This window comes from Pygocentrus nattereri, chromosome 16 (assembly GCF_015220715.1).
Source record: "Pygocentrus nattereri isolate fPygNat1 chromosome 16, fPygNat1.pri, whole genome shotgun sequence".
Classification (NCBI taxonomy): domain Eukaryota; kingdom Metazoa; phylum Chordata; class Actinopteri; order Characiformes; family Serrasalmidae; genus Pygocentrus; species Pygocentrus nattereri.
The window spans coordinates 32,040,746-32,059,863 of record NC_051226.1 but is presented as its reverse complement, the minus strand read 5'-3'; the positions used below and the strand labels follow the sequence as shown (position 1 = coordinate 32,059,863).

The window sequence follows — 19,118 nt, the reverse complement described above, 5'->3', positions numbered from 1 at the left end:
TTGCAGCCTTTTTCCTGCCACTGAAAAATTAATAACTTGTAATTTATTTACAAAACCCTCGGTTATAATGTAGCTGAGCCAGTACAGAAATCAGTGTTTGGAAAAACTTGATAGAAACTTTGATTGAAAATAATGTAATAATAGTAATAATAATAATAACAATAATAATAATAATAATGATAGTAAATTTAGTAGTAAAAATGTTCATGTGACTCCAGCGAGCGCAGTCTTAGAGACAGAGTGAAATAGATTAAGGTGGTCTCTGATTTTGCACAGTGCTGTAAGTCACAGGTTCACAGTCCCAGCATTGGCGACATAACACTGTACATGGAAGTTGTCCTGAAAATGTGTGTGTGTGTGTGAGAGATCTAGTGCCATGGTAATGTTGAAGGGAAGCTAATGGCTGTACTGTCTATGTTAACGTCATCAGGTTCTCTATAAGAGGACAGTCGTGTGTTTATGCAGCTTCTCTCTCTTTCACACACACGTCTGTCTCACATTACTTGTGAGGACTTTGATTTCTACTGATTTTTGTGCTACTGATCCACTCGTACCAGCACAACACACACTAACACACCACCACCACGACACTGTTACTGCAGTGCTGAGAATGATCCACCACCCAAATAATACCATGTCCATGGGGGTCCTGACCACCGAAGATGGACTGCGGTCTGTAACTGTAGAACTACAAAGTGCAGCTATACAGTAAGTGGTGCAGATAAAATGGACAATGAGTGTAGAAACAAGGAGGTGGTCACGATGTTACACCTGATCTGTGTATGTATATGTCTACATGTATATATAGATATAGACATACAGAGACACACATGCACAACACACACAAACAATACACAGACACACACCTATCAGTGCTTTCTTACCCACTGAAAGTTTTCCCAGACTTTTACTTCACAGTTAAAACAGCTTTTCTCACATAGTGTGTGTGTGTGTGTGTGTGTGTGTGTGTGTGTGTGAGCGAGAGAGATTTACTATTGTCCACATTTGTGTAATCAGGATTTCCTCTATTTCTTTCTCTTTTTTTTGAAGCTGAGTTTGTTTACATATTATTTTTCCCATTTGTATTGTTTGTGTATTGTGTGTGTGTGTGTGTGTGTGTGTGTGTGTGTGTGTTTGTTTCACATAGATATGCCAGATAACGGGTCAAAACACAGTCTGGACACAGTCACACACACACACACACACACACACACACATACACATACACATACATACGCACACTCTGTTGGAGTTTCTTTTTGCTGTCAAACACTGGATCTGGGAGGTATGACATCATTTCCAGTCTCCGGGTGCAGACTCCGCCCACTTTTCCACCAGTGCAGGGAGGCGTTCCCCTTAATGAAGCTCACCTTTGTGGCTATTTGGACCTCGTGGCTATTTGTTCTGCATTAATTACTATTTGTTCTACTATTTGTTCTGGTTAATTATTATGCGGTAGTAAGTTCTGATAGCACCGTCTGATTGGTTAGAACTGTATCCTTACTCTGAGCAGTACTTGCCCAGCTAACGTTAATGAACTTCCTACTCTAGCACAAGCAATCGCAGAAAATGGACACATTAGAAAACTTCTGTTACATTGGTCACCTACCCTGGTCTGCAGGACAGCAGAGCCCCAGGGGGCCGGGCTTGATGACCAGAGACCTGTCATTTTTGACGTGCAGCCTGTTTGGTCAGATTCTGAAGAACAGTGTGGACAGCAGGTCTGATTCCGAATCTGTTGTTGATCCTGAGCTTTTCAATCGGACTGACACCAGAAACCTGATATTGTGACCTGTTTCTCAGTTTCTGTCTTACTTTTTTTTTTCTGCTGAACTGTTGTCTAAAAACAACAGAAAATTTGATATCATGTTATTACAGATGTTTGCGGCATTTGCCTCTTTGAGGGCACAAATGCGACTGCGTGACCTGTTTATGCTGGGGATGCAATAGGATCAGCTTTGGACAGATAATTAGATTTGATCATATTTCAAGCTGACATCTGATTATATATTTACTTCTGCACATTTTAATGCTCGTGCACTATTAAGACATTTATAGAGCAGTAACAGCACCTTAAAGTCTTGTGTAATTTGACCAGAGGGTGTTCAAACTTTTGTATATGACTGTAAATGTAGAGACATGTCCTGGAGACGGCAGTGATGACCTTGTGAGCTTTGTACAGTCCAGATTCCCCTCAGCAACCCCCTGAGAACACTCCGGAACAACAGCAGGAGCTACACACACACACACACACACACACACACGTGTGCAAACAAAACAGCACACGTACAGGTCTGATTTCCACCCACCTGCATAACAATCCTGTAATCTACAGCTGAGAGTGTATGCGTCATCTGTGTGTGTGTGTGTGTGTGTGTGTGTCTAATGCACGTGTGTGTGTGTGGGTGGGTGTGTGTGTGTGTGTGTGTGTGTGTGTGTGTGTGTTCATTCGTTTAATTACATTCTGGTCTCTGTCTGCTTTGCTGGTTTCACATTCCAAAAGCGGCTGCACCGACCTGCAGATAACCCCTGAAGCGGGTGGGGTGGGGGGGTGGGGGTTTATAGGGAGGACCAGCCTCTCAACATCACTCTGTTCTAGAGCTTTATTCAGACCATGAATGAACCCCTAGGGTCTTCTGTGTCCGAACCGACCCCAACCAACAAGTTTTGGGTCCAAAACTGTCACAGGCTTAGCAAAATCCCGAAGCAGCTCATCCAAAGTGCAGAATAAAACCTGATGTTTCTAACGACAGCACCACTTACATCACCCTGTATCCTTCAGATTTATTCATCAAGCTTTCAAACAGCTCACCAAACGTTCTGAGTCTGGCGAAGCTTTGTATTCTGCACTGGTCTCATAGCATGAGCTGCTGTCCACCTTCGTTTCCATATGACCACTGTATCTCGAGATTATGGCTAAAATATCAGGTCAGGGGATGGATTGACATTCCAAGAGTGGTTCACGTCTATTTTAACAATGTGATGGAACATGTGCTTACTTGTTATCATTTTATGTCCCAATAAATGTCTCTGAGGTATTCCGGGACAACATGCAGTTTCTGGCGAGTGAAGCTGAAAGTACAAGAACGGCAATGGTATGAGAGAGCGCGGCACTACAGAGAACAGCCCTGCTAGGAAAACCAGCAAAAAGCTCCTCAGACCTCCACTCCGGTCTCTGTAGCTCAGCTGTGATGGAGCTCTGACTTTTCATGATTACAGAAATGCTGAAATAGCCAAATACATTAACTAAAATGAACAAACCCAAAACAAATTAGACCGTGATGATGTTAAATTAAACCAAAAAATGTAGTGAATCATAAATGCTATAGAACTGATAGCAGACGACTCCTAAAAGCTGTGTTTGAACAAGAGGGATATAATCACGGCTCCAGATGAGCTTCAGCCTTAGCGTCACTACACCGCTGCCCTATTGGATATAATTAGAACTGCAGTGACCAACATATTTAACATTCTGGTTAATTATCAAACACAAATTTGATTGTTTTTAAGGATGATGATTTGAGAACATCTGTTCAGATACTCACTCAGACATGCCAACACATATTATTGTGTGTAAAATGCTGCTCAGGTGTAGTTTCAGACATACACCCCTGACTCTGTATTTTAGCTGGCTGTAGCTGCTTGAACTAAACTGCCCTGCACATCATTTACTCTGATCGCTGTGCTCTCAGTGATCAGTCAGTTGGTGGAGGCGTAGCAGCTGGACGCTGGGCCTCTGGGTTAAAGAGATTACAGAGTTTTAAAGGCAACCTGAGACCGTGTGTGTGTGTGTGTGTGTGTGTGTGTGAGCTTAGCAGAGATAAACACTGTTGTCAGCTGCAGACTGACCTGTGGTCAGTATAGGATGGAGGTAAATTAAAGCCTCATGCTCTCTGTCCCGTGTGTAAAATGAGGTTCTTAAATATTTGAATCAGATGTCACTCCGTTCAACGGGGTAAACAACATGATACACTTCATGGCTTTTAAAGTTCTAGCAGATTATAAAAAACCCCAGTTCCAAAAAAGTGGAGCCAGTTTGTGAAGAGCAAATAAAAACAGAAGCAGTGACCTGCAGTTAAATGAAAACAACACAAAGATACACTATATTGCCAAAAGTATTCAGTCACCCATCCAAATAATTGAATTCAGGTGTTCCAATCACTTCCATGGCCACAGGTGAGTAAAGCCAAGCACCTAGGCCTGCAGACTGCTTCTACAAACATTTGTGAAAGAATGGGTTGCTCTCAGGAGCTGGCTGAGCAGCTGCATCCAAGCCTTACATCACCAAGTGCAATGCAAAGCGTTAAATGCAGTGGTGTAAAGCACCGCCACTGGACTCTAGAGCAGTGGAGACGTGTTCTCTGGAGTGACCAATCACGCTTCTCCGTTTGCTAATCCGATGGATGAGTCTGGGTTTGGCGGTTACCAGGAGAACGGTACTTGTCTGACTGCATTGTGTCAAGTGTAAAGTTTGGTGGAGGGGGGATTATGGTGTGGGGCTGTTTTTCAGGAGTTGGGCTCGGCCCCTTAGTTCCAGTGAAAGGAACACTTAATGCTTCAGCACCAAGAGATTTTGGACAATTTCATGCTCCCAACTTTGTGGGAACAGTTTGGGGAGTTTGGCCCTTTCCTGTTCCAACATGACTGCGCACCAGTGCACAAAGCAAGGTCCATAAAGACATGGATGAGTGAGTTTGGTGTGGAAGAACTTGACTGGCCTGCACAGAGTCCTGACCTGAAATAACACCTTTGCTATGAATTAGAGCAGAGACTGCATGCCAGGCCTTCTTGTCTAACATCAGTATCTAACCTCACAAATGCGCTTCTGGAAGAATGGTTAAAATTTCCCATAAACACACTCCTAACCCTTGTGGAAAGCCTTCCCAGAAGAGTTGAAGCTTTTATAGCTGCACAGGGTGGGCCATCATCATATTAAACCCTGTGGATTAAGAATGGGATGTCACTCAAGTTCATATGCATGTGAAGGCAGATAACCAAATACTTTTGGCTATATAGTGTATTTAATGATGAAAACTTTAGGGTTTTTTATATTTATATTTGTTCATTATGAAATTGATGTGATGTGTTCCAAAAAAGTTGTGACTTAAAAAAGACTTCTATATAGGATTCTATGTAGAACCATGAACACTCAAAAGAACTCTTTGCATGCTTAAATGATGGTGAAATGGTGGAGAATTTGATGTATATGGTTACCTATAGCACCAAAAAGGTTCTCCTATCATTACAACATTACAAGATAATTCTCTGGGCTCGAACTCATCTGAAATGGACTGACACTCAGTGGAAATGTGTATTTTGGTCTGATGAGTCAACATTTCAGACTGAGCTAAAGAAGAAAAGGATTGTTACCAGTGTAAAGTTCAAAATCCAGCATCTGTCAAGGTCTGTGTGTGTGTGTGTGTGTGTGTGTGTGTGTGTGTGTGTGTGTGCGGGCATTAGTGCATTAACCTGCATTTAAAATCTTTGAAACATCTTTGAAAGCTTCATAAACACTGAACACATTTAACTTTATTCAGTTAAACTTTTTTTTACAATAAATCTAGAAGAATAGCACTTTAAGCTGCCACTGGTACAAATGGTGCTCTATAAATGTATACAAATAGGGCCTAATTACACAGAATGGACACTCTTGCTTTATGTCAAGTTAGCAGTTCTGTGATATGCCAGAGCAGATTTGTTTGAGATTAACATTGTATTTGTTTTTTTTTTCTTCAGTGTCCAGTCCAGTACCTCTAACACACACATACACACATACAAAGACACTGTGTGTTTGGGGGGAAGAGCTGATGCATCGTGTCTTTCATTTTTTATCCAACTGTTTCACAAAAATGACTGTTTCCACATTATCCATTATTCTGTAAACAGGTCTCCAAACAAGAGCTAAACTCACTCTCTCTTTCACTCTCTTTTTTTCTCTCTCTCTCTCTCTCTCTGTCTCTGCAGGACCGGCGGGCACCATGGTGCCGCTCCTTCAGTAGGATGTAGAAAATAGAAGAAGAGGAGGAGAGACAGAGAGAGAGAGAGAGAGAGAGCGATAGAAGACGGCGGAAAGCTAGACAGTGTGCGAGCAAACAGCAAGGACCATAGAGAGGAGAGAAAGAGAGAAACACAGAGGGAATTAGTGGCTGGTTCACTCTCCTCTCCATAATCAGAACTGATTTCACTGAACAAGTAAGATCATCACTTACACAACATCAGTATAATCTCACAATCATATAGGCACACACTATCGCATTAAAACAACAAAGGAGCAGAGATTTTATTTATATATATATATATATATATATATATATATATATATATATATATATATATATATAAAATATTTGTGTATGTGTGTGTGTGTATATGTATATGTATATATATATACATATATATATATATATATATGTATATATATATACATATATATATATATATATATATATATACACACATATATACACACACACACACACACCCCTTCTAAGCCGCTTCTCCTTCTGGGTCATGAGGGGGGTGCTGGATCCCAGCAGTCATCGGGCAGAAGGCAGGATACACCCTGGACAGGTCGCCAGGGCATCACAGGGCAGACAGACAAACACATTCACTCACACCTAGAGGCAATTCATAATGCCCAGGTGGCCTGACCACATGTCTTTGGACTGTGGGGGAAAACCAAAGTACACAGAGGAAACCCAAGCAGACACAGGGAGAACATGCAAAGTCCAGACAGAAAGGACCCTGGTCACCTGGCCAGGGAATCAAACCCAGGCCCTACTTGCTGTGAGGCGACAGCGCTGCCCTCTAAATATATATATATATATGTATAAACAAAATGTATTCTCAAAGTGTGGATGATTTTCAAAGCATGTAAAAAAAACAGGGAAAAAAGAGATACAAAGATTAATATTTATGTAATAAAGATGTTAGCTGTCCTACCACAGAGCTACTGCTGATAGAAACTATTTGCAACACGTAATGTCACTTTTCACTGTGTATCAATATTGATTTAATATACATCAACGTTTATTCAATATATAATGTTCAGTCTGTATATATTTTCTATACTCTGTATATGTAAACTATATATAAAAACTACTAACCCAAGTATTGTTAGATGCCTTATTCAATGTTTTACAAACTGTTGTAAACAAAAGTTGGTTCCACACAATGGACTTTTTCCTTGTTTCCACAAAACAAAAAAAGTCCCTTTCAGACAAAAAATTTTTTTTACCATCCTGTATATATTCATACATTATATATATTTAATTTAATAAAATGATGCTCCAAATCACATGGTCACGCTGTTTCCTCCTGCTTTTGCTTTAGAAGATTCGTCTCCAAATTACTAAAAGAAATAGGCTATGTTCACATTACCAGGTGGAAGTGGCACAAATCCGATTTGTGCCTCAGATCTGATGTTTTCAGAGCTGTGTGGACACACAAATCTGATCTTTTCAAATCCGACCTGGGCCACTTTCATAAGGTGGTCCTGGATCGGACATGTATCCGATTCGTGGCAATGCGACCTTAATGTGACTCTCAGATCGGAATTCACGTGCTCTTTCACCACTACGTGTGTGCCATCCTTCAGCGTTGCCATGGCAGCAGCGCCGAACAGAAGTTAAACCCTGTAAATGGTGGAAAAGCAACACACCTCACTTTTTTCGCTCTCATAATAATGAAGAGCTGATCTGAGAGCTGATCTGAGTTCATCTTCTCAGCGAAGCTCGTTCTGCTCGTTAGTTTGTGCTGGTGATGCACGTGATTCATCCACGTGACATTACCGAGTAGGATGTGCACTTGTGGGTCATTTCAGGACGCCGGTTGGTTCACATTAATGACTGATTTGAGTCACTTATCTAAAGGAGTGTGAATGATCATGTCAGAGAGACGTGAGAAATGAGGCTTGTAATGTGAACGGACCTAATATTATTACCTCTGTAAATACTTGTGCTGATGTGTCCAGAAGCATGAGCAGATGCGTTTTCAGAAATACTGTGTATATATATATATATATATATATATATATATATATATATATATATATATATATATATATATATATATATATATATATATATATAAAGTGAACTTTACTTTGTTTCTCTTTTTTCTGACCTCCTCTTTGCTGTCTCCTTCCCTCCCTCTCAGCATGTGTCACGTAATCGTCACGTGCCGTTCCATGCTCTGGACTCTTCTCAGCATCGTGGCAGCCTTCAGTGAGCTCATCGCCTTCATGAGCACCGATTGGCTGGTGGGATTCCCGCGGACCCCCGACGCAGTCATCTCCTCACACGGGGCGTCGGCAGCGGGGGAGGCGTATCGCCCCACGCTGGGCCTGTATGGACGCTGCATCCGGCTGCCTCAGCTGCGGCGTGGCGTGCTGTGCGGCCCGTACGCCGTGCACTTTGGCGAGATCGCCAGCGGCTTCTGGCAGGCCGCCTCCATCTTCCTGGCCGCAGGAATCCTCCTGCTGTGCGCCGTCGCCTTCATCTCTGTCTTCACCATGTGTTTTCAGAGCATCATGAAGAAGAGCATCTTCAATGTGTGCGGACTACTGCAGGCCATTGCAGGTGAGGCACAGTTACGCAGCTTTGGTTAAAGCGATAGTTTGTTTACACGGTTTTGTAATCAGTCTGTCACTGGTTTGGTGTCTAAAGTGTGCTTCTTCATCTTCTTCTGGAGCAGTGGAAGCTTCAGCCTTGCAAACTGGCATGGTGCTAATCCATGCCATACTCTCCTCAAACCTTGTTGTTCTGGGCTCCTGAGTGGTGCAACTGTCCAAGCTCGATCATTGGGTTGCTACAAGGGAGAGCTGGCACTGCAAAAAGCCCACTTGTCCTCGTTCTCTTTAGGTGGGCAGGACGGCCCCCGTCTCTCCCATCTCTCAGCTCTATGCTAGCCAATGCAAGCATCAGTTAGCTGATGTAACTGGTGTTCAGCGTTCTCCTCGCAGCACGTCCAGCTGTGTTTCACAGCACTCTGAGGGAGCGTGTGTTTGCCTTCACCCTCCAAGAGCTGGTGGTATTGTGCGATTGAGGGAGTCCTGACTAGTGGGTGGAACTGGATGACTAAATTGGGGAGAAACAAAGAAAAACATTCTTAAAAATAGAAGCAAACTTCAGGCACCAAACATGTCTTGGGTGATCTACAGTACTGTGGAAAAGTCAGAGGCCGTCCTTTCGTTTAAGTTATTTCGGGCCAAAACAGCCATAAAGTACAAGTTATATTTTTCAGTGTCAGAAAAAAAGGAAATGCATATTTAACGGAAAACGACACAGCGTGGAGCAGCGTTCTCTGGAGTAATGGAGCTCCATCCAATACCTTTGGGATGAGTTGGAGTGATCCAGAGCTGACCATCCAACATCAGTATCTGACCTGACTGCAATAAAATCCTCATAGCAATGTTCTAACATCTAGTGTAAAGCCTACCTAGAAGAGCAGAGGCAGCAAAGGGGGACAAACTCTCTCTATTAATACCCTTCATTTCAGAAGAAACGCTGTTTAGGACAGATAGCGCGTGCAGGATGCTAGATAGGGAGTCTGGTGGGAAAGGAGTTCAGGGTGAGCGTGGGTGATGAGGAGGAGCGAGGGATGGCTGGAAGAGGACAGAAAAGAGGAGGCTGTGACTTTGTTACTGTTTAAACATTTACTAGATCAATTAAGCGCCCACCATCAGAGTGACTGGGTGCGTGTGTCAGTACCCTCTAGACCCCCACTCACTAAAGAGTGATGACCTCATAGAGGTCACAGTAGGCTGGCCGGGGTCAAACGCATGGCTGTCTCTATGGCAATGTAATCCCATTGAAAATATTTCCACTCTTGTGTCAACTCTACATGGGCTCTTCTCAGTGTGTGTGTGTGTGTGTGTGTGTGTGTGTGTGAGGCTGTGGGAGAGGCAGTCACATGCGGAGGTGATCTCATTTTGGCTGAATGGCTTTTCCCTCTTTTTCTCCACAATGTTCCACCAAACTCAGACCACTGACGGGTGTCAGGAGGGGGAGGGAAGTTTAACCCCTTACATTCTTACAGCTTTGTGTGTGGACATTAATAAAGTCACTCAGTAGATATGGAATAATTGATGATTTATATGTGGACATATTTTTTGTAGATATTGAATATTTTATCAGATACTGAACAAGTCATAGGACTTACTGCGTAATTCTTTGCAATCATTAAATTTATATAATTTCTATATTATATTTGCAATATCTACTGAACAATTTGTAGCAGATACTGATTAATCAATAGTAGATGCTGAATAATTCATAATAGTTTAATAGTTGTACTTATACATGTGAATAGTATAATAGTATGTGAATAGTACTTCACAGTAGATATGGAGTAGTTTGTAATATGTACTGAACAATGTGTAATAGATACTGAATAATCCATAGTAGATACTGAATAATTCATAGTAGTTGCTAAATTTTAGTAGATATTGAATAATTTATAATAGTTACTGAATAAATCATACTGGAAGCGGAATAATTTGTAGTACTAAATGAGTATTATATCGTTACTGTATATGAATTTATGTCTTTGATCTATTTTTAGCTGATGGCTCCAGCATCTTGCATTAATACATTAATACATATTGATCTGCTGTTATTACCTTTCTAGCTGTAATTTAAGCATTTTAAAAAAAATAATCTAGCATTTTAAATTTCAATCTAATACCACATCCTGTTATTCATGATGTAGTTACTGCAGTATAAAAGTAATATTTTAATGATTTATCACCACCTAGCAATAATACTATAATTTTGCTAATGCTAACAGAGTTTGGAACTGTGTGGTTCAAATACTCATTTGCATTAGTCATTAAAACTAGAGTCACTTTAGTACGATCTCGAACCCGACTTCTGTCACACAAACATTGTTCCTGAGTCGTTTGTTTCCATGGCTACGCAGCTGTCAGTCACCACGTGGTCTGACATGCCCACACAGTCCTGATCAGGCGAAATTCCTATGTGCTGTCCTGTTCATCTTTGCTTTAGTTTCTTTCTCTCGTGCCCTCTCCTACCTCCTTGTATCTCTCTCTCTCTCTCTCTCTCTCTCTCTCTCTCTCTCTCTCTCTCTCTCTCTCTGTTCTGCTTTATGAAAAGCTACACAGAAACCACAATAGAGGACACCGCCTGTGCTACTCTTTAATTTACACTTAATCAAAACCATTCTGCAGCCTGCTAACGAACACTAGCTGTGCCTGTGTGAGATCACGTAACCTACAAAAGCTGCCACAGTGTCAGTGTTTCTTATTAAAACCGGAGTGTGGATTGTGACCAGTCTGGTTTGACTCGCCCTTCGTTAATTATGAATACATGTCAGCATGGGTTTATATTCAAAACGTGCTGTATGTTGATCCACACAGTCACTCTGACAGACTGTAATACACTACAGGAAGTGTAGGGGGCGATATGGCTTCTATTGTTTTGTTTAAACAGTGGTCTATAATGTTCATATGATCCACACAGTCTTTCTAACACTTGGTCTCTGATGGATCAGGGAGTCTATGATGGTTCTGGGGGGTCTCTGGGGGATCTGACAGATCTTGGGCAATTCCTGATGGATCTGGGGTCGTCTCTGATGGATTGGGCAGTCTAATGGATCTAGAGGGGTCTCTGAATTTGGAGGGTTTCTGATGGGCAGTCTTGGAAAGGTCCTATGATGCTGCTCACTTCACTGACTGTAAAGGAAGAGGTACAGTCCAAAACTCACAGCAGTGTCCAATTGTCCAGCAGGGTGTTAGTGTTGTTGTTGGTTCGGAGAGTGTGTTTTCCAAGGTGTGTATGTGTATTCCTTGTTTTTCTTCACCCCAGTTACTGATAACACCAGATGTACAACCCACTAATGGAAAACTTTGTCCCTGTTCTGAAACATGTAGCACACACACACACACACACACACACACACACACACACACACACACACACACACACACACACGCGCACACACACAGGACTGTCCGGGCTAAATCCACAGATGTAGGATGCTACAGCCTTATTATTTCTGTTGGTCAGATTCAGTGTCCCTGATTTACAGCACATTACCTCTTATGTAACTAAATGTCTTTCACAGCCCTTAGACCACTTTTACTGTACTGGAAAATCCTACACGTCCCGATGTTGACCTTGGATGGCTTTTTTTTTTTTTTTAAACCAGAGAAACTTTGGATGGAAAGAAATATTAATCTGGCCCTGGAGTAAAATAATTTGAGCCACTTTACTGAACTTGTTTTCAGTTTAGCACTGGAGCTATGAGGCTAGCCTTGTTAACCACTTGTCACAGTAGCCGTAAAATGCAATTTCTTCCAGTTTTTGAAGGCTCATTTAAACAAGTGCACTTTGATGGAATTTTGATGGAAATTTGAATGGAAATTATTCTGGTAGTTGCACATGATTGTTTTATCTATAAAAAGCTGTGGTTGTGCTGTTCATCAACGGTCATCATTTTTTGGAGAGGCCTGAATTGTTTTCACAGCAAGATGTTCGCACCTTTCACAGTCTGTCCCCATTGCTCGCTAGCAGCTCAACATGGAAGTACAATATTTCACAGCCAAAAGAATGCTAGTTAATCAGATAAGAGTTGTGGGAAAAATTCTTTTTTTAATTATATTAATGAAAATCTTCAATTTCCATTCCACCATGGAAAGGGCTGCAGAGAGGTCACTTATTATCACAGACCCCAAATGATGGATGTATTATTCCACATGTCCCTCCTTTTGGTTTAAACAAATAATATTGGGCCAAACATCAAGCTCTTCCCAATATTATCAAAGCCGTCTTTTCCTGTCTGACCAACGTAGTGCCTAAAAGCTAACAACCAAGCGAAAGCTCACCTAGCCAGCATAGCTCTAGCAAGCTGCCGTATCTCTGCCAGTCTGACGTTAGTTTGTTTTTCCTGCTGTCATACAACTGGCCATTCTAACATTCCATGTGCATTGCATCCAGCAGTAAATATGAACCTGACTAACAATCACTTTGTGTCATACAGATGTTTTTCATATTTGGCGCTTCCTAAGCATGGTGCTAACTGCATGCCTGAATCATCACACACTTGTGTAGTTGATAAGTCATCTCCGATAAACTTTATTATGTGCTTTCTGACAGTTAATGACTTACTGTTCTCTATAAACAACAGACAAACAGATGCATTTCGGCCTTCAGGATGACGACAGCTGCCGTTTTCAGCTGCTGCACAGAAAGAATTAAGCAAACTTCAGTGCAGCGTTCAGGATAATGTGGAAGTTGGATTTTTTTGTCAAGCTATTCCTTTAACCATAATGAAAACTAGTGTTGCTCTGAGATTGGTACCGTATGGCGATGTCCTTCAGCGCCCACACAGCTGACCTGTGACCCCTGAACTGGCCGCATGACTGGATGTGACATCTGACTGGATGTGCAGGGACTTGGTGACTCACAGCTGGAGCTTGGCTCTGAAAGCCTGGTGTGTCCAAATAAAACTCGGCCTGATTCACCCGAGCGGTGATTTCATCAATGATTCACTGCAGCACAGCTGTGTGTGTATATGTGTGTGAGAGAGAGAGGGAGGGATGGTGATGAACTGTAAAGTGATACTCAATCAGTGTTTTCATTGGACTGATGGGGTGCAGGAGGTTGAAAAAAACTGTTAGCAGGATGAAAGTTCTAGAAAAGAAGTGCGTGAGTGAGAGAATCTGGAGATTCCAGCCTGCAGAAACATTTACACCAGCATATGAATATAAAGTCTTTAGCTCCCACGGCACTTCAGTGTAATTATGAGTAAATATGAACCAAAATACACTGTGGCCAAATGTATGTGGACACTGGCACACCTATATGAGCTTGCTGGACATCCCATTCCAAAATCATGGGCACATGGAGTCCTTTTGCATCCATAACAGTCTCCACTTTTCTGGGAAGCTTTCCACAAGATTTTGGAGTGTGTCTGTGGGGCTTTGTGCCCAGTCAAAAGAGCATTTGTGAGGTCGGACATTGATGTTGGACGAGAGGGTCTGGATAACAATGTCTGTTCCAGTTCATCCCAAAGGTGTTCAGTGGGCTTGAGGTCAGGGCTCTGTGCAGGCCACTGGAGTTCCTCTACACCAAACTGGTCAAACAATGTCCCCGTGAACACACCTCTGCTCATTTTGTACAAAATTACTGTTTTTTTACTGAATTTAACATACTGGGGGAAACAAAATCCATCCATCCATCCATCCATTTTCTAAGCCGCTTCTCCGTCAGGGTCGCGGGGGGGATGCTGGAGCCTATCCCAGCAGTCTTCGGGCGGAAGGCAGGATACACCCTGGACAGGTCGCCAGTCCATCGCAGGGGAAACAAAATAAACCCTAAAATGTGGACTGTGCAAAAGTTATGGCACACTTTTATGGCACGCGTTATTAGCTGTAGAAAGACATAAAAAGTGGTTGTACTTCCAGAGCATTATCTTATTGAAGGTTCCTGTGTGTGTGTTTGCGTGTGATGGAACGTGTGTGCGCGTGAGTCAGAAGGGTCAGTAAACTGTTGAAATGGACCGTTGCTCCACAGGAAGTGGCCCCCTGTGCATCCTCTGAGATGCAGGAAGAGATGCGAATGGTCATTGAGGGGGGAAAACCCCGCCGGCTACCTCTTCCTGTTGTTACAGGACGGTTGCTCTCGGGGTCAGTCAGCCACAAGGAGCGAGGGGTGGTCAGCGCTCAATGCTGGCAGGTGTAACACATTACATTAGCTCAGCAATTGGTTCGTTAGGGCAGCTAACGTCCGTTTCGGTTATGTGAGGGTCATAACAGTGCACTAGCAGTGTGAATCAGTGGTAGATCAATTCTGCGATATTAATGATACTGCGTGTTGCTTGTTTTCTGTTGTGATATTTAAAGATTTCTGATAGGCCAGGTCTGATGACATTGCTAAATTTCTTTTTTTTTTTTAAATGTCTGACTGCAAATTATTCACGTAAAAGAAAACCTTCTGTGTTTGAAAGAAAGTCTACACCTTGTTCATCTCATTTAAGTAATTTTCCATCCATCCATCCATCATCTTCCGCTTCCCTGGGGTTCGGGTCGCGGGGGCAGCATCCTAAGCAATAAGACCCAGACCTCCCTTTCCCCAGCCATTTCCACTAGCTCCCTGGGGGGGATTCCGAGGCGCTCCCAGGCCAGCTGGGTGATATAGTCATGCCAGCGTGTCCTGGGTCTTCCCTGGGGTCTCCTCCCGGGTGGACTTGCCTGTGACACCTCCCAAGGGAGGCGTCCAGGAGGCATCCTAACAAGATGCCCGAACCACCTCAACTGGCTCCTCTCGACATGGAGAAGCAGCGGCTCTACTCCGAGTCCACCCCGGATGACTGAACTTCTCACCCTATCTCTAAGGGAGAGTCCAGACACCCTGCGGAGGAAACTCATTTCGGCCGCTTGTATTCGCGATCTCGTTCTTTGTCATTACCCAAAGCTCATGACCATAGGTGAGGGTGGGAACGTAGATCGACCAGTAAATCGAGAGCCTTGCCTTATAGCTCAGCTCTTTCTTTACCACAACAGACCGGTAAATTTTAGTAATTTTATAAACACAAAATAGAAAGTGTTGCACCACAGGGAGCCAAACATTGTCTCTAAATTCGAAAGAATGACAAATAGCAAAGTTGGAAAACAGTCAAAAGTCTGGCCGCACAAGGTGATCATAATTTTGAAAGAATGTCAAAGACTATAGTAACTATATAAAGTTTGTCAAGAAATTGTAAAAAAAAAAACTGTCAAACATCAGGAAATATAATCAATCTTAATTTTACTAATTTCCCACCTACTAGTGGGACTTCCTACAACAGTGCTAACACACGCTCTGGTGGTCTGTTAGTGAAGTTTGGCATCGCTGGGATTTAAACTCTCAATCTTGTGACGCTGGGTGAATTCTTCCACACACAGCTGTGGGTGTGCGCTTCTGTGTCCATGTACTGGCTGATGGAATTCAATGCACTGTATATTAACTACTGTATACTCCTGCTGCTCTGTAGGAACTCTGTCTGGATGCTGCGTTACGAGTGTGCGTAGGGCAGGAGTCTTTAATTAAAATTCAGTAAGGTCCAGATAGAGAAAATATGCTCAAAGATCTCGCATCACTTGCATCATGATTCAGTGCCATATACGGTATACTAAAGTAGCTTAGTAGGCATCTCAACTTCTTATGTAGTCAACAACTGAATGTCAAATCAAATAAAGTACAAAATAGGTAATATTTCAACAGTTCTTGTCAGTTTTCTCTTTTTAGTGCACGCCATGTGAGTGGCATCACGTGTGATATTTACAATGCATGTGATTGGTCCGTGAGTTTCCCGGGGCTCTAAGGCTGTACTGTAAAGGCTAGAGAAGATACGCAGATTAAAGGACCACCCCATCAACATAAAATAATTCTCCATAGTTTATCGGTTATAGGTCCAGGTTTGCATCGGACAGCGTCTGGTTCCAAACTCGGACCGCGGTCCGCCTGTTAGTGACCTCTGGTGTAGGTCATGTAGAGTATCATGTAATGTAATTATTGATAATTTAATATTTCTGTCTCTATCTGCAGGTCTGTTTCTGATCCTGGGGCTGATGCTGTACCCTGCTGGTTGGGGTTCGGATAAGGTGCAGCTGTACTGCGGCCCGGACGCCTCTCCCTATAAGCTGGGGCTGTGCTCCATGGGCTGGGCCTTCTACACAGCACTGGGCGGCACCGTCCTCACCTTCATCTGCGCCGTCTTCTCTGCGCAGGCCGAGATCGCCACCTCCAGCGACAAAGTGCAGGAGGAGATCGAGGAAGGCAAGAGCCTCATTTGCCTGCTCTGAGGCCCAAATGAGAAAATGACAAGAGAGTGAGCGAGAGCTTCTCCAGCATGGCATTACTGTGAGCCATGAATGAGTAAAGGATGAAGTCCCCTGCCCCCCCCCCGCAACAAGGACCACTCCCTACCCCCCAAAACCTGTTGTCTCCTTAATCAGACAGTGCTGTTTTTTTTACCACTAAACTGACTCTTAGATCTTTTTTTGTTCTAATGTGGGAGAAATCTGCAGTGCCAAAGCTTCTTGTGTTTCTCTAGCCACGTGTGTTTTGTTTTTCTTTTCTATTCGAGTTCTTTTTTGCCATGATGTTTTATTTTCCAGTAGTGACTGTCCTCTGAATGCTAAAATGAATTGTAAATATGTGTATATATTGTACATAATGATGATGATGATGATGATGATGATGATGATGATGATTGCATTAAGATGAAGAGGAACATCTCAGTTTGAGCTTAGCGTTGGTTTGAGAACTGATGCTTTTTAGCATATGGAGGTGCTGAAACCGTGGAACCACTATCTCAGAGAAAAGAGCTCTTCTCTGGCCCCCCTGATTGACCAGAATACTGTGTTTGGAAAAGGTGTACATCTCAGCAGCGGCATTTTCTGCAGTGGCTGGAATATATATATATATATATATATATATATATATATATATATATATATATATATATATATATATATATATATATTTTTTTTTTTTTTTTTTTTTTTTTGCAGATTCCAACCAGCAACAGAGACTTTCCAATTTTTTTCTGGTCCTGGATCAGTTCATCCCTCCAGACACAACTTAGGCACTACTGTAGCTGGGGTGGTTTTGCTTGGGGAGGCTGGGTAACGTACAAAGAGCCGCTGGTGTCTATTAGCAGGTTTCAGCTAGTTTGATGTGGCCTGTAACAGGACTACTATTGCTGAGGGAGCTCTGGTTGAGCCAAATAAAGACCATTTACTCCATAGTTATGACTGTCACACACCTCAGATTCATACTGGATTAAAATCGCTCCACAATTATTACCGTCAGACTGTAAAACTACACACGTTGCAGAGTCATACTGGATTAATTACTTAATCTATCCAGATACTCCATAAATAGTATCTGAGCTGGACTTGTACTGTAATTTAAGTGAATGCAAAGGATTTCAATTCAGTGTGAATCTGCATTCTGTGTCCTTTTTAAGCATCTGGCAGTTATAACTGGAGTGTATTACCTTTTGTAATGGAACAACAAAACCTGCTAATAGACTCATGGTATGTTGGGTGGGTTCTGTGGCATAAACATCTAGGCTGTGACCTGGTATCGCAAGCTATATGTGGGAATTTACACAAATACTTTATCCTGTATGAGTCGGCCAGTCAAATCCCACATTAGAGCCTTCTCTGTTCAGACTGATCAGCTTCAGTGGAGCCTTATACAGCCACAAGAACTGCATGAAGGTTGACTCCGAATGAAAGTTTGTCTTCATCAAATTTGTACACTGTCTTACTCCTCAGTAGGAGAGTGAATGCCCCTGTTGTGCTGTTCAGGCCAGACAGCTATGCCTCTGGCCGAGGAGGAAGATGAAGAAGAGCTGGTAGGTTGCTGAGCTTTCTCGGCATCAGCATCAGCCCTGGAGCCGCTCTCCCAGCTAACACTTAGTTTGGCTCCAGAGCTGTTTGTGTGTGTGTGTGTGTGTGTGTGCGTGTGTGCGCTTGTGTGCGCTTGTGTGTAAGTGTGTAAGTGTGTGCCATAGTCCACTACCACAATAATCACCAGCCATATCACCTTCACTCTCTGCCAAATAAATAAACCTGACCAAACTGTGCCTGCTGTCCACTGCCTGCTTTTTCTCTTCAAGGCTCCCAGGAAAGCTAAGGTAAACTACACAGTCAATAAAATGGGTTCCATGTTTCCCCCTTTTACCCTGTTCAGCGGGCAGGACCCCCATGGACCCTCACAGAGCAGGTACTATTTGGGTGGTGGATCATTCTCAGCACTGCAGTAAGACTGACGTGGTGGTGGTGGTGTGTGTTGTGCTGGTACGAGCGGATCGGACACAGCAGTGCTGCTGGAGTTTCTGTCCACTCTATTAGACGCTACTACCCTGTTGGTCCACCTCGTAGATGTAAAGTCAGAGACAGCAGCTCATGTGTGTCAGCAAAGTTTGTGTTGGTCATCCTCTAGTCCTTCATCAGTGGACATAGGACGCTGCCCACAGAACGCTGTTGGCTGGATATTTTTGGTTGTTGGACTAATCTCAGTCCAGCAGTGACACTGAGGTGTTTTAAACTCCAGCAGCATTGCTGTGTCTGATCTACTCAGATGAGCACAACATACACCAACACA

General features: G+C 42.8%; 1 protein-coding gene across 2 annotated transcripts in view; it reads left to right on the top strand.

Moving 5' to 3' along the window:
- Positions 1-17,409, top strand: part of lhfpl2a (LHFPL tetraspan subfamily member 2a) — a 75,722-nt gene extending 58,313 nt beyond the window's left edge. For both annotated transcript variants that reach the window (XM_017683805.2, XM_017683807.2), the window contains 3 exons: positions 5,965-6,192; positions 8,158-8,579; positions 16,548-17,409. In XM_017683805.2, the coding sequence (XP_017539294.1) occupies positions 8,159-8,579; positions 16,548-16,804 (678 nt within the window). In that variant the 5' untranslated portion in view covers positions 5,965-6,192; position 8,158 and the 3' untranslated portion in view covers positions 16,805-17,409. The remainder of the gene's footprint in view (positions 1-5,964; positions 6,193-8,157; positions 8,580-16,547) is intronic.
- Positions 17,410-19,118: the final 1,709 nt, after the last annotated feature.